Raw genomic sequence first — 15,529 nt, 5'->3', positions numbered from 1 at the left:
GCATGCTCTTCCACACTCCTCATTGAACCAGGGTTGATCCCCTGGCTTGTTGGTAATGGTAGAGTGAGGAATATGCCGGGCCATGAGGTTACAGATTGTGCTGGAATACAATTTTGCTGCTGCTGATGGCCCACAGTGCCTCATGGATGCCCAGTTTTGAGCTGCTAGATCTGTTCTGAATCTATCCCATTTAGCACGGTGGTAGTGCCACGCAACACGTTGGATGGTGTCTTCAGTGCGAAGACGGGACTTCATCTCCACGAGGACTGTGCGGTGGTCACTCCTACCAATATTGTCACGGACAGATGCCACTGCAACAGGTAGATTGGTGAGGACGAGGTCAAGTAGGTTTTTCCCTCGTGTTGGTTCGCTCACCACCTGCCGCAGTCCCAGTCTAGCAGCTATGTCCTTCAGGACTCGGCCAGCTCGTTCAGTCATGGTGCTACTGAGCCACTCTTGGTGATGGACATTGAAGTCCCCCACCCAGAGTACATTCTGTGCCCTTGCTACCCTCAGTGCTTCCTCCAAGTGGTGTTCAACATGGAGGAGGACTGATTCATCAGCTGAGGGAGGGCGGTAGGTGGTAATCAGCAGGAGGTTTCCTTGCCCATGTTTGACCTGATGCCATGAGATTTCATGGGGTCCAGAGTCAATGTTGAGGACTCCCAGGGCCACTCCCTCCTGACTGTATATCACTGTACCGGCACCTCTGGTGGGTCTGTCCTGCCGGTGGGACAGGACATAACCAGGGATGGTGATGGAAGAGTCTGGGATGTTGGCTGAAAGGTATGATTCTGTGAGTATGGCTATGTCAGGCTGTTGCTTGACTAGTCTGTGGGAAAGCTCTCCCAATTTTGGCACAAGTCCCCAGATGTTAGCGAGGAGGACTTTGCAGGGTCGACTGGGCTTGGTTTGCCTTTGTCATGTCCGGTGCCTAGTGGTCCGATGCCGGGTGGTCCGTCCGGTTTTATTCTTATTGTGACTTTTTTTAGCGGGATTTTACAACTGAGTGTCTTGCTAGGCCATTTCAGAGGGCAATTAAGAATCAACCACATTGCTGTGGGTCTGGAGTCACATATAGGCCAGACCGGGTAAGGACGGCAGGTTTCCTTCCCTAAAGGACATTAGTGAACCAGATGGGTTTTTACGACAATCCGGTAGTTTCATGGCCACCATTACTGATACTAGTATTTTAATTCCAGATTTTATTTAATTAATTGAATTTAATTATGTGACTGTGACCATGGTAAACTATCCCTCCTCATCCTTCTCGACCTGTCTGCAGTCTTTGACACGGTTGAGCACACCATCCTCCTCCAAAGCCTCTCCTCCATCAACCAGCTGGGTGGGACTGCGCTCGCATGTTTCCATTCTTATCTATCTAGTCATAGCCAGAGAATCACCTTCAATGGCTTCTCTTCCCACTTCCGCACTGTTACCTCTGGAGTCCCCCAAGGATCTATTCTTGGCCTCCTCCTATTTCTCATCTACATGCTGCCCCTTGGCGACATCATCCGAAAACACAACATCAGGTTCCACATGTACGCTGACAACAGCCAGCTGTACCTTACCACCACCTCCCTCGACCCCTCCACTGCCTTTGATTTGTCACACTGCTTGTCTGAAATCCAGTATTGGGTGAGCAGAAATTTCCTCCAACTAAATATTGGGAAGAACGAAGCCATTGTCCTTGGTCCCCACCACAAACTCTTTTCCCTAACCACTGACTGCATCCCTCTCCCTGCCCAATGTCTGAGGCTGAACCAGTCCCTTTTCAACCTTGACATCCTATTTGACTGAGATGAGCTTCTGACCCCATATCCGCTCCATCACCAAGATCACCTACTTTTTTTTATTCGTTCATGGGATGTAGGCGTCGCTGGCATGGTCAGCATTTATTGCCCATCCCTAATTGCCCTTGAGAAAGTGGTAGTAAGCTGCCTTTTTGAACCGCTGCAGTCCGTGTGGTGAAGGTCTCCCACAGTGCTGTTAGGTAGAGAGTTCCAGGATTTTGACCCAGCGACGATGAAGGAACGGCGATATATTTCCAAGTCGGGATGGTGTGTGACTTGGAGGGGAACGTGCAGGTGGTGTTGTTCCCATGTTGGCTGAAAGGTATGATTCTGTGAGTATGGCTATGTCAGGCTGTTGCTTGACTAGTCTGTTAGACAGCTCTCCCAATTTTGGCACAAATCCCCAGATGTTAGTGAGGAAGTCTTTGCAGGGTCGATTGGGCTTGGTTTGCCTTTGCCTTTGTCATGTCTGGTGCCTCGTGGTCCATGGCCGGGTGGGCCATCTAATTTTATTCTTATTATGTCTTTCTGTAACGGGATTGTACAACTAAGTTTGCTAGGCCGTTTCAGAGGCCAGTTAAGAATCACTCACATTGCTGTGGGTCTGGAGTCACATATAGGCCATAACGGGTAAGGACGGCATGTTTCCTTCCCTAAAGGACATTAGCGAATCAAATGGGCTTTTACGACAATCCGGTAGTTTATAAGATATTAAGGGGAACAGATAGGGTGGATAGAGAGAAATTATTTCTGCTGGTTGGGGATTTTAGGAGTAGGGGGCACTGTCTAAAAATTAGAGCCAGACCTTTCAGGAGCGAGATTAGAAAACATTTCTACACACAAAGGGTGGTAGAAGTTTGGAACTCTCTTCCGCAAACGGCGATTGATACTAGCTCAATTGCTAAATTTAAATCTGAGATAGATAGCTTTTTGGCAACCAAAGGTATTAAGGGATATGGGCCAAAGGCAGGTATATGGAGTTAGATCACAGATCAGCCATGATCTTATCAAATGGCAGAGCAGGCACGAGGGGCTGAATGGCCTACTCCTGTTCCTATGTTTCATAGTCACCATTACTGATGCTAACTTTCTATTCTAGGTTTTATTTAATTAACTGAATTTAAATTCCCGAGCTGCCGTGGTAGGATTTGAACTCGTGTCTCATGGATTATTAGTCCAGGCCTCTGGATTTCTAGTCCAGTAATATAACCACTATGCTCCCGTACCCTTCCTTCACTTCCGTCTCCGCCCTTGCCTCAGCTCATCTGCTGCTCAAACACTCATCCCTGCCTTTGTTACCTCTAGACTTGACTATTCCAATGCTCTCCTGGCCGGCCTCCCATCTTCCACCCTCCATAAACTTGAGCTCATCCAAAACTCTGCCGCCCGTATCCTAACTCGCACCAAGTCCCATTCGCCCATCAACCCCTGAGCTCGCTGACTTACATTGGCTCCCGGTCCGGCAAAGCCTTGATTTAAAAATTCTCATCCTTGTTTCAATTCCCTCCATAGCCTTGCCTCTCCCTATCTCTGTAACCTCCTCCAGCCCTACAACCCTCTGAGATCTGTGCGCTCCTCCATTTCTGGCCTCTTGCCTATCCCAGACTTTAATCGCTCCACTATAGGCAGCTGTGCTTTCAGCCGTCTGGGCCTCAAGCTCTGGAATTCTCTCCCTGAATCTCTCCACCTCTCTCTTTCCTTTAAGACGGTCCTTAAAACCTGCCTCTTTGACCAAGTTTTTGGTCTCCTGTCAAAATAGCTCCTTATGTGGCTCGGTGTCAAATTTTATTTGATAAATCGCTCCTGTGAAGCACCTTGGGATGTTTTACTATGTTAAAGGCGCTGTATTAATGGGAGTTGTTGTTGTGTGATTTGATGTGAAACCAATGTTTACCTTCAGTGTTATCAATTCAGCACTAAAATCTTAGCACAAGGTAGGCATTAGAGGAGAAACAAAAACTTCTTAAAAATCTCCTGTTCAAATTCCATTGATCAGGAATGTCTGTCATCAGCACAGCTTCCAACCTCAAATTCTCAAAATATTTTTCCAAACCCCAAAACATTCCAAAGAAACTACAAAAATACTTCAGTAGGAGTGAAAACTCTCCAATTACCTGTTTCAGCCCCTCTTTACCGCGTCGCACGATCTTCAAAATGTAATTAGTTCTCTGCCCCTTGCTGTTGAATTCAACATGACCAGTTAGACCGTCCACCTCCACCTGCACACACAACATGGACATAGATTGAGGTGGGATCTACTCATTCTCAAATATGTTCAATTCCAAAAGCCTAAGGGCAAGGTGCTAAGTCTGTGCACATTCTTGCTGTAATCCAATTTATTTACAACACTCTCCACATTTCATATAGTGATACAGATTCTCCTAATTTTACACAAAGTTACTTATAAAACCCTTGCATTGATACAGCTCCTTACTCCTTCTCTCAGATACGTCTCAAAAGCACTCAGGTTCAATAAACTAATTCCATGGAGGCAAAATAAAAACATATTATTTACGTACTGAAAGGGGAATTTTAATTCCCCCCCAGCTAGTTAAACCGGGCCGGGGGGAGGGGGAGGGGCAGTTAAAATGGAGTGAGTGAAATACATATTCTGGTCCCATTTTAAAATGCCTGATTTTTTGGGTGAATGAAACGCCTATCTGCCAGAGTCAGGTGAGAGCCTCGTACATTTATACAAATCAGAGTCCTATTACATCAATAAGACCCCGAAACCATCTTAACCCAGACGATCCATGTAACTCTAAAACTTTCCTTTGTGGGGCCAGAAAGAGCGGAGATTCCTCTCTTTGTGAACCACTGAACTCCCCCAGTAGCCCCGTCCCACCTCGTCACCGCAGTTATGTTGGGCCCAGCTGGCAGTCTCCTAGTCATGCAACTTTCCACCTATCCCACCAACTTTACACCGTATCCCACCAACCTCCCTTCCATTTGGGCGGGAAGTCACCCAGCACCAACTTAATGAGGCCCAGCCATTACAATCGGCTGTGCCAGCCCGCGTTAAGCTACTTTCCGACCAGAGTGACAGCATAAAAGGGATATAGAAGCAGTGGAGAAAGTGCAAAAAAGATTTACAAGGATGATACCAGAACTGAGAGATTTATAACTATCAGGAAAGATTGAACAGGCTGGGGCTTTTTTTTAATAGAATCATAGAAATTTGCAGCACAGAAGGAGGCCATTCAGACCACCATGTCTGTGCCGGCCATAAAAGAGGTATCCAGCCTAATCCCACCTTACAGCTCTTAGTCCATAGCCTTGTAGGTTATGGCACTTCAAGTGCATAGCCAAGTACTTTTTAAATGTTTCTGCCTCTATCACCCTTTCAGGCAGTGAGTTCCAGACCCACACCACCCTCTGGGTGAAAAATTTTCTCCTCAGCTCCCCTCTAATCCTTCTACCAATTACTTTCAATCTGGTTATTGACCTCTCTACTAAGGGAAATAGGTCCTCTCTTTAGGAAGGATGTGAAGGCCTTATAGAGGGTGCAGAAAAGATTTACTAGAATGATTCCAGGGATGAGGAACTTTAGTTACGTGGATAGACTGGAGAAACTGGGGTTGTTCTCCTTGGCACAGGAAAGGTTGAAAGGAGATTTGATAGAGGTATTTAAAATCATGAAGGGTCTAGACAGAATAGAGAGAGATAAATTGTTCCATTGGCAGAAAGATCAAGAACCAGAGGATATAGATTTAAGGTGACCGGCAAAAGAACCAAAGGTGACATGAGGAAAAATTTTTTTACACAGCGAGTGGTTAGGATCTGGAATGCACTGCTCGAGGGGGTGGTGGAGGCAGATTCAATCATGGCCTTCAAAAGGGAACTGGATATGTACTTGGAAGGAAACAATTTGCAGGGCTACGGGGATAGGGCGGGGGAGTGGGACGAGCTGGATTGCTCTTGCATAGAGCCAGCACGGACTCGATGAGCCAAAAGGCCTCCTTCCATACTGTAACCTATGATTCCATTATTCCTAGCCACTTTATCTAGGCCCTTCATAATTTTATACACTTTAATTAAATACACCTTTTCTCTAGAAAAGAGAAGGCTGAGAGGTGACCTGATGGAGGTCTTTAAAATTATGAAGGGGTTCGATAGGGTAGACATAGAGAAGATGTTTCCACTTGTGGGGGAGTCTAAAACTAAGGGCCATAAGTATAAAATAGTCACTAATAAATCCATTAAGGAATAAATCATACAACTTTAAAGGGGTGCATAAACAGAGACCTGGGGTTTTACATACACAAATCTTTGAAGGTGGCAGGAAAAGTTGATAAGGAGGAGAGATGGGGAGAATTTTTTTTATGCAGTGAGTTGTTATGATCGGGAATGCACTGCCTGAAAGGGCGGTGTAAGCAGATACATTAATAACTTTCAAAAGGGAATTGGATAAATACTTGGAGGGAAAGAAGTTGCAGGGCTATGGGGAAAGATCAGGGGAGTAGGACTAATTGCACAGCTCTTTCAAAGAGCCATCACAGATATGACGTGCCGAATGGCCTCCTTCTGTGCTGTATGATTCTATGATTCTAAGGAATTCAGGAGAAACTTCTTTACCCAGAAAGTGGTGAGAACGTGGAACTTGCTATCACATGGAATAGTTAAAGGTGACTAACATAGATTCATGTAAGGGAAAGCTACAAAAGTACGAGGGAGAAAGGAATAGAAGGTTATGCTGATAGGTTCAGATGAAGTAGGGTGGGAGGAGGCTCGTGTGGAGCATAAACACCAACACAGACCAGTTGGGCCGAATGGCCTGTTTATGTGCTGTAGATTCTATGTAACTCTGTCAATAGCTGGCTAAAGTGTGTGCCAAGTATAGAAAAGAGGCCATTAGCAGAGACCAAGAAAAGTTGTGATGATGGAGGAGCCAATATTTGTCTGACTCATTTCTAAGATACTTATACGTCTCCTCACTCTCGTGCACAAGCGGTACAGTCTCCACACTCTCGTGCACAAGCGGTACAGTCTCCTCACTCTCGTGCACAAGCGGTACAGTCTCCTCACTCTCGTGCACAAGCGGTACAGTCTCCACACTCTCGTGCACAAGCGGTACAGTCTCCACACTCTCGTGCACAAGCGGTACAGTCTCCACACTCTCGTGCACAAGCGGTACAGTCTCCACACTCTCGTGCACAAGCGGTACAGTCTCCACACTCTCGTGCACAAGCGGTACAGTCTCCTCACTCTCGTGCACAAGCGGTACAGTCTCCTCACTCTCGTGCACAAGCGGTACAGTCTCCTCACTCTCGTGCACAAGCGGTACAGTCTCCTCACTCTCGTGCACAAGCGGTACAGTCTCCTCACTCTCGTGCACAAGCGGTACAGACTCCTCACTCTCGTGCACAAGCGGTACAGTCTCCTCACTCTCGTGCACAAACGGTACAGTCTCCTCACTCTCGTGCACAAACGGTACAGTCTCCTCACTCTCGTGCACAAGCGGTACAGTCTCCTCACTCTCGTGCACAAGCGGTACAGACTCCTCACTCTCGTGCACAAGCGGTACAGTCTCCTCACTCTCGTGCACAAGCGGTACAGTCTCCTCACTCTCGTGCACAAGCGGTACAGACTCCTCACTCTCGTGCACAAGCGGTACAGTCTCCTCACTCTCGTGCACAAACGGTACAGTCTCCTCACTCTCGTGCACAAACGGTACAGTCTCCTTGGAAAGAAAGACTTGCATTTATATAGCGCCTTTCACGATCTCAGGATGTTCCAAAGCACTTTATAGTAAATGGGGTACTTTTTGAAGTGTAGTCACTGTTGTAATGTAGGAAATACAGCAGCCAATTTGCGTACAGCAAGGTCCCACAAACAGCAGAGAGATAAATGACGAGATCATCTGTTTAAGTGATGTTGGTTGAGGGATAAATATTGGCCAGGACACCGGGGAGAACTCACTTGCTCTTCTTTGAATAGTGCCATGGGATCTTTTATGTCTACCAGTGAGGGCAGACAGGGCCTTGGTTTAACATCTAATCCAAAAGATGGCAGCTCTGACAGTGCAGCATTCCCCCAATACTGCACTGGGATTGTCAGCCTAGAGTTTGTGCTCAAGTCTCTGGAGCAAGACTTGAACCCATGATCTTCTGACTCAGAGGCTCACCTATTGAGCCACAGCTAACACTTTTGAAAGTGCATGGAATTGGAGGTAACCTTGTGATATGGGTTGGTAATTGGTTGCGAGATTGGAGACAGAGAGTAGGGATAAAGGGAATGTTCTCTGATTGATGGGATGTGGCAAGTGGTATTCCCCAGAGATCTGTACTGGGGCCTCAGCTTTTCACCATATAGATTAATTATTTGGATGAAGGAATAGAGAGTTGTGTATCCAAGTTTGGAGATAACACTAAGTTAGAAGGCACAGTAAGTTGAGTAAATGGGAGCAGGAAGTTACAAAGGGACATAGACAGACTAAGTGAGTGGGCAAAACTTGAAACCTCAACCTTCTGACTCAGAGGGGAGAGTGCTACCCCTTATCCTGCTCTTACTGGCACACAGTTTCCATAGAGATCTACATATCTATCGAGAAACAGAACAGTTGGTACAAGTTAAATATACTGACTGGAATGATGACGTTTTCTATGATTGAGATTAATGAACAGAAAGCACCCGTGAAAGTAAAAATTCTATACAATAAAACACAGAGCAGTGACACTATGTAAATTCCATACAATGCAGAGCAGTGACACTGTATAGATTCCATACAGACAATGGGCAGTGATATTGTACAGACTCCATATGGACACAGAGCAACCACACGGTATAGAATCTACACAGACAAGAGGCAGCAACACCATATATATTCCATTCAGAAAAGGGGCAATAACACCATAAAGATTCCATGACCCCGATACTTACAGGGAGGTGGGGAGGGAGCGGGGGTGGGCGCGAGAGGTGTATCAGTCGGGAAACCCGGAAATACAGCTAACGCTGAGATCCTACCAAATTTAATGGCAGGCCATCATGTACATTTTTCGTCTCCATTTTCCGGCCAGCAATCGATTGAGGCTGTCGGGCAGCACCAGGCCGCAGACAGGGAACGACAAGGAGGGAAGGAGAGATCGTGGGTCAGGGTTTGGGGACGGGGTGGGGGGGGGGGGGGGGGGGGGAGAACGGATCACAGGGGGAAATCAGATCGTGGGAAGGGGGGTCTGATCGGGGGGGGGGGGGCGGGGTGGTCGACCAATCACAGGGGGAGGGGTGATGGGGTCAACTGATCGCAGGAGACCAATCGTGGCGGGGAGTGTGGCTCGACTGATTGTGGTGGGGGGGGGGGGGGTCGACCGATCGTGGGAGGGGTTGACTGATCATGGGGAGGGAAGCAGGTTTACTTGGGGGGCCGAGGGGGAAGCACTCCAGCTCCTCCTGGCCCACAAGCAGTGCTGAAAAGGCATTTACTTTCTGGATCTGGCCGTTCTCTCCTCCCTTCAGCTGTCGGGTTTCCCGAGGCCTGGGAAGCCCAGCCCGCAGACATTATAGTTAAAACTTTCCTAAAATTTGAGGAACGCAGATTCATTCAAATATTTAAATATCGAGCCCGCCTCTGGAGAGCAAGTTAGTGACCTGCCTCCATTAAAGCCGGAAGTGGACGCGTTGGAGACGGGTTTGGGTCGAGTTTCCCATTTTTTAATTTTTAACCTCCCCGCCCCTCTCCGCACATCCTGGGGGGTTAAAATTCCCCCACATGATTCTATACATACACAGAGCCGTGACACCATATAGAATCTATACAGAGTCCTAAGCAGTTTGATCTCTCACCATTCTCAGGTAGTTCATCAGGCTAGTTCCATGTTGCCAAATCTGTGCAGAGCCACAGGACAAGGATTTGACAGCAATGTCCTGACTGCGGTTAAGTTCATGGACGGCAGTGACAATGACATAGACAGCATCAAACAGGAGTGCGGAGGAGAGCTAGGTGCAAGAGACAGAAGATCACTTCTGGAGAGAGTAAAAAGGGGGTTCATCAAAGTTCAGAAGTAAATTCAATTTGAATATGGAAATATTTTATTTGCAAACAATCCCTTTTAGTTTAAAGTAAAGGTTTAATAAAAAAATTAATTGTGCAACGCAGACATCAATCTTGTTATCCTTGAATGAGAATTAAGATGCCTGAAGTGGTGAATTAAGCTGCCTGAGTTCTTTACCATTTTTTCACTCCTTTATTACACAGAATATTTAGATAAAGTCTGCCGAGGACAGAAAGCTGTAGTTTGATCCATGATTAATAAGCAGTTAAAAAGAGCAAAAATATTTCAAAATAATTTATAATTTAACAATTTCAAAATAAGGTAAAATCCTCTATCACCAGAGCTGGTGTTTTGAATTAACCCTCATGGAATGGTAGGGGAGACATGAGCCTAACTAGAAAATTAACAAGAGCTAAACAACAGCCGCAAAAAGGCTGCATTTTAAGACCGGTCCTGATATGCGAAAATAAATAGTTACACAGGTTTGCTTTGTACCTCAGGCACTGGGTATACACAATGTTGATTCACTGGTACAAGATCAATGGAAAAATATACATGAAAACCTGAAAGGAAAATCCAAACAGTGAAGGCATGAAACTGGTGCTGCAGTTCTAGAGGCGATGGGTGACTCGGGTGCTCCTCTTTAAAAGTATGTAATTTTACATTATAAATGATGCAATCTGTTTAATTTTAAGCACTTTTAAACTTCACAATTAGTAGATATTTAATTTAAAAAAGGAAAAGCAAATATAGCATTGGATTTTCAACAGACTGCCCAGAATGTCACCTATGTAAATATTACCTTAAAATCACTCCCACATCTAGCCCCCACTGCCAGTTCACTCCAATCCCTGCGGGTCCAGTTTATAGAAACTGCCATTCTTTCTGTCCTTTCTTTCCCTGCCATCCTCTCTTTCACTGTCATTCTATCATTGAGGAGATTGTCACTGGCAGCACTGGTCTGCAACGCAGTTGTGAAGCCACTAAAATGGAGAGAAAAAGCTTACTCCCGGCCATTCCCACTTCTGATCCGGCCAATCCCTTTCTACATGCACTGTGGAAGGTGCACCGTGCTCACCCAGCACCAACAGTAACACCCCCACCGCACCAACAATCCCCCCTTCTCCCGGCCCAGAGTTGGTGACCTGCTGCATCCTATTGGCCCCCCACCACCCGCCAGCCCTATAGTAACGAGACCTCCTGATGTCAGTACCAGGCAGCTGGTCAATAATTAAAATCTACTTCACCTTCTTCTCCATCCCTCCTCCTCCACCTCTCCCCACAAGGGCGGGGCTAAGGTCAAAGGTTAGGGGCGATTGATGTCCAGATTTGGCCGCTTGGCATGGCAGCCACAATGATGTCATCCAATTCAGTGCTGCCGTTCGCATCAAAACAGCGACACGATTGAGAATTTAAACGTTAAACAAGTAAATTATTCACAGTCAATTTTGGTGAGTCCTGACAAACAAAATTGGCCGAACTCTAAATAATTTGGAACATAGAATCAAGAGTAGGCCATTCAGCCCCTCGAGCCTGTTCTGCCTTTCTTTGAGATCATGGCTGATCTAGATCCTAACTCCATCCACCCGTCTGGGCTCCATATCCCTTAATACCCTTGGCTAGCAAAAATCTATTGACCTCAGATTTAAAATTATTAATTGAGCTAGCATCTACTGCTTTTTGTGTGAAGAAATGTTTCCTAACTTCTTTCCTGAATAGCCTGGCTCTGATTTTAAGGCTATGTCCCCCTGTCCCAGACTCCCCCACCAGCAGAAAAGTTTCTCTCTATCTACTCTATCAATTCCTCTCAAAATCCTAAAATCCTCAATCAAATCACCCCTTAACCTTCTATATTCCAGGGAATACAAGACTAGTTTATGTAACCTCTCCTCATAATCTAACCCTTGGAGCCCTGGTAACATTCTAGTGAATCTGTGCTTCCAAGGCCAGTATTTCATTTCTAAGGTGCGACCCAGAATTGTTCACAGTACTCCACATGTGGTCTAACCAGGGCTTTGTATAGCTGTAGCAAAACTTCCTCTCCTTTACATTCAAGCCCTCTAGATATAAAGGCTAACATTCCATTAGCCTTTTTGATTATTCTGCCTCCTTCCCCTTTCATTCTCTCCCCCTCCACAGCATTTGGTGCTCAACAATGCACCAGAACCAGTTAATAAACTGGAGATTGCTTAGCACCTGGAGTCTCCCGATCAATATATTGTTAACTTCGGTATTGTTGTCAAAGCTAAGGTGTGGCAAGTAGAGCGTTTCAGTCTCATTTCCAATCGTAAGTAAGTCTATATTTTAATATCTCTGAATAGGGAACTAGGAATCACTTTAAATTTTGGTTACTGCAAGGAGAGGGGAATAATCCAATTACTTAACGTGCTTTTAGAAGTTGTGTTCCACAGTCAATGGGTGTAATTTTAACCCCCCAAGGAAGGGTGGGGGGTTAAAGATAAAATAATGGGAAACCCGACCCCAACCCACCCACCTCCGGCTTTAACGGTGGCGGGTTGGGGGGTCGGGTGACTAATCTGCCCTCCGGAGGCAGGTCCCTCATTTAAATATTTTTAATGAGGCTGCTTGCCTCAGATTTTACCTCTGATTCAGGTTTAACGTCTGCGGGCCGGGGGTTTCCCAGGGCTCAGGAAACCCAACAGCTGAAGGGAAGAGAGAATGGCCAGATCCAGCAGGTAAATTCTTTTCCAGCATTGATTGTGGGCCAGGAGGAGCCGAAGTGCTTCTCCCCAGCAACCCCCCATCCATGCCAGCAGGCCGCCCCCACTCCCCAACGTTTGGCCCAACCCCCGCAAACTCTACGACCCCTGACCAATCTCTCTGGCCCCCCACCCCCAATATCCTCCCCAACAATCTCAGCCGGGAAACGGATTCAAAAAATGTTAATCGGGTCCTGCCATTAAATTGGGCAGGAACGCCGCATTATGCCTACCTGCAGGTTTCCCAGCCATTAAACCTCCCTCCACGCTCCCTCCCCGTAAATATTGGGGCCAATGTCTCTACAGATCACCGTGATGAGACAACATGGTTTTCAATAAGTTAGTATTTTAAATGGCCCAGGTATTTGGGTCAAGCTCTTCAGAAGCCCTCCCTAAGATAATAAACATCTGCTCCACAGATAAGGAGAAAGTCTTTCAGCAAACATATCAGTGGAAAATATCAGAGTAAAAAAACAAAAAGGTAACGGATGGTCAAAATAGCACAAAATTTCCAAAAGACAGATTTTGGAGCTATAAGAATAGACTAAGGGCGATTAATTAGGAAACTATACTTAGATTCTGAAACAAAAATAAACTGCTGTAAATGCATAAAAAGTTAACCAGCGTCTGTGGAAAGAACAGACAGACCAATGGTTTGGGTCATGCTCTTCTTCAAACCTTCATCACTCAGCACTTCTTAAAAATAGAATTAAAATGGATCATGACATCAATGAAAAGTAAAATAGGGCAGGCGATCCGATCCCTTCAGTTTTCTGCCGGCCGGATTGGGTTAAATTCACCCCAAAGTCTTATTTCCATAATGGGGACAGCCTCCATCATGTAGTGTGACACGAGTGTTGTCCACAAATTCCATCTATGCCCCCTGGTTATTGACCTCTGTACTAAGGGAAATAGGTCCTCCCTATCCAATCTATCTAGGCCCCTCATAATTTTGTACACCTCAATTAAATCACCCCTCAGCCTCCTCTCTTCCAAAGAAAACAACCCCAGCCTATCCAATCTTTCCTCACAGCTAAAATTCTCCAGTCCTAGAAACATCCTCTGTACCCACTCTAGTGCAATTACATCCTTCCTGTAATGTGATGACCAGAACTGTACATAGTACTCAAGCTGTGGCCCAACTAGTGTTTTATACAGTTCCAGCATAACCTCCCTGCTCTTATATTCTATGCCTCAGCTAATAAAGGAAAGTATTCCATATGCCTTCTTAACCACCTTATCTACCTGTCCTGCTACCTTCAGGGATCTGTGGACATGCACTCCAAGGTCCCTCACTTCCTTTACACTCCTCAGTATCCTCCCATTTATTGTGTACTCCCTTGCCTTGTTCTCCCTCCCCAAATGCATTACCTCACACTTCTCTGGATTGAATTCCATTTGCCACTTTTCTGCCCACCTGACCAGTCATTGATATCTTCCTGTAGGCTACAGCTTTCCTCCTCACTATCAACCACACGGCCAATTTTTGTATCATCTGAAAACTTCTTAATCATGCTCCCCCCACCACATTTAAGTCCAATTATTAATATATTCAACAAAAAGCAAGGGACCCCACTGGAAACAGCCTTCCAGTCACAAAAATGACCATTACCCTTTGCTTCCTGCCACTGAGCCAATTTTGGATCCAAATTGCCACTTTCCCTTGGATCCCATGGGCTTTTACTTTTCTGACCAGTCTGCCATGTGGGACCTTGTCAAAAGCCTTGCTAAAATGCATGTAGACTACATCAAATGCGCTGCCCTCATCGACCCTCCTTGTTACCTCCTCAAAAAATTCAATGATGTTAAGAAGTAGCTGAGTACACTGGAGAAAGCAAAGTCTATGGGCATACCAGCTGTAGTGTTGAAGGCCTGCATATCAGAACTAGCTGCTTGCTTAATCAAGCTGTACCAGTGCAATTATGACACTGGCATCTACCCGACAATGTGGAAAATTGCTCAGGTAAGTCTTATTCACAAAAAGCAGGATAAATCCAAACTGGCCAATTTCTGCCCAATCAGCCACCTAAAAATCATCAGCTAAGTGATGGAGCATCAAAAAGAAAGAAAGACAGACTTGCATTTATACAGCACCTTTCACGACCTCGGGACGTCCCAAAGCGCTTTACAGCCAATTATATACTTTTGAAGTGTAGTCACTGTTGTAATGTAGGAAATGCGGCAGCCAATTGCGCACAGCAAGGTCCCACAAACAGCAATGTGATAATGACAATTTTAGGTGCTGGTTGAGAGATAAATACCGGCCAGGACACTGGGGAGAACTCCCCTGCTCTTCTTCGAAATGGTGCCATGGGATCTTTTACATCCACCTGAAGGGGCAGACGGGGCCTCAGTTTAACGTCTCATCCGAAAGACAGCATCCCCGTCAGTGCAGCACTCTATCAGTACTGCACTGAAGTGCAGGCTAGATTTTGTGCTCAAGTCTCTAGACTGGGACTTGAACCCACAACCTTCTGACCTACACACCAACACCCTGCACACCAATGTTCAGTTCAGGTTCCAGTTGGTGCCAGGGTAAAGGATATCATTGAACGGGAGCAGGACATTCTACGAGGTGAAGGGAAACAGCTGGAAGTTGTGGTCCATGTTGGAACCAATGACATAGATAGGAAAAGGGTTGTGGTGCTGCAGATAAAGTTTCAGGAGCTAGGAAAAAGATTAAAGAACAGGACCTCAAAGCTGGTAATCTCTGGATTACTCCCAGTGCCATGTGCTAGTGAGTACAGAAACAGGAAGATAGTGCAGGTGAATGCATGGCTGGAAAAGTGGTGCAGGGGGGAGGGCTTCAGATTCCTGGGCACTGGGACCCGTGTCCTTGTTGGGAGGTTAACTAGTGCTGTGGGGGAAGCTTAAACTAATTTGGCAGGGTTAGGTGGCGATTTGGCGGGCAGGGGAGGGTAACTCTAACCCTAATGTAGTGCCGAATCTAGTTCTAGCGAATGAACTGGGACAAATGAAGCATGTTTCAGTGGGGGAACATTTGGGGAACAGTGATCATAATATCATT

The 15,529-nt window shown here is 46.0% G+C and overlaps 1 protein-coding gene across 1 annotated transcript in view; it reads right to left on the bottom strand.

The window, feature by feature from the left end:
* grik4 (glutamate receptor, ionotropic, kainate 4) overlaps positions 1-15,529 on the bottom strand; it is a 137,146-nt gene that overhangs the window by 79,254 nt on the left and 42,363 nt on the right. The window contains exons 7-8 of the mRNA XM_067970798.1: positions 9,573-9,725; positions 3,908-4,012 (exon numbers count right to left, since the gene is read on the bottom strand). Coding sequence (XP_067826899.1) covers positions 3,908-4,012; positions 9,573-9,725 — 258 coding nt within the window. The remainder of the gene's footprint in view (positions 1-3,907; positions 4,013-9,572; positions 9,726-15,529) is intronic.

This window comes from Heptranchias perlo, chromosome 33 (assembly GCF_035084215.1).
Source record: "Heptranchias perlo isolate sHepPer1 chromosome 33, sHepPer1.hap1, whole genome shotgun sequence".
Lineage (NCBI taxonomy): Eukaryota > Metazoa > Chordata > Chondrichthyes > Hexanchiformes > Hexanchidae > Heptranchias > Heptranchias perlo.
The sequence above is the reverse complement of the archived record's forward strand: the minus strand, read 5'-3'. Positions and strand labels throughout refer to the sequence as shown.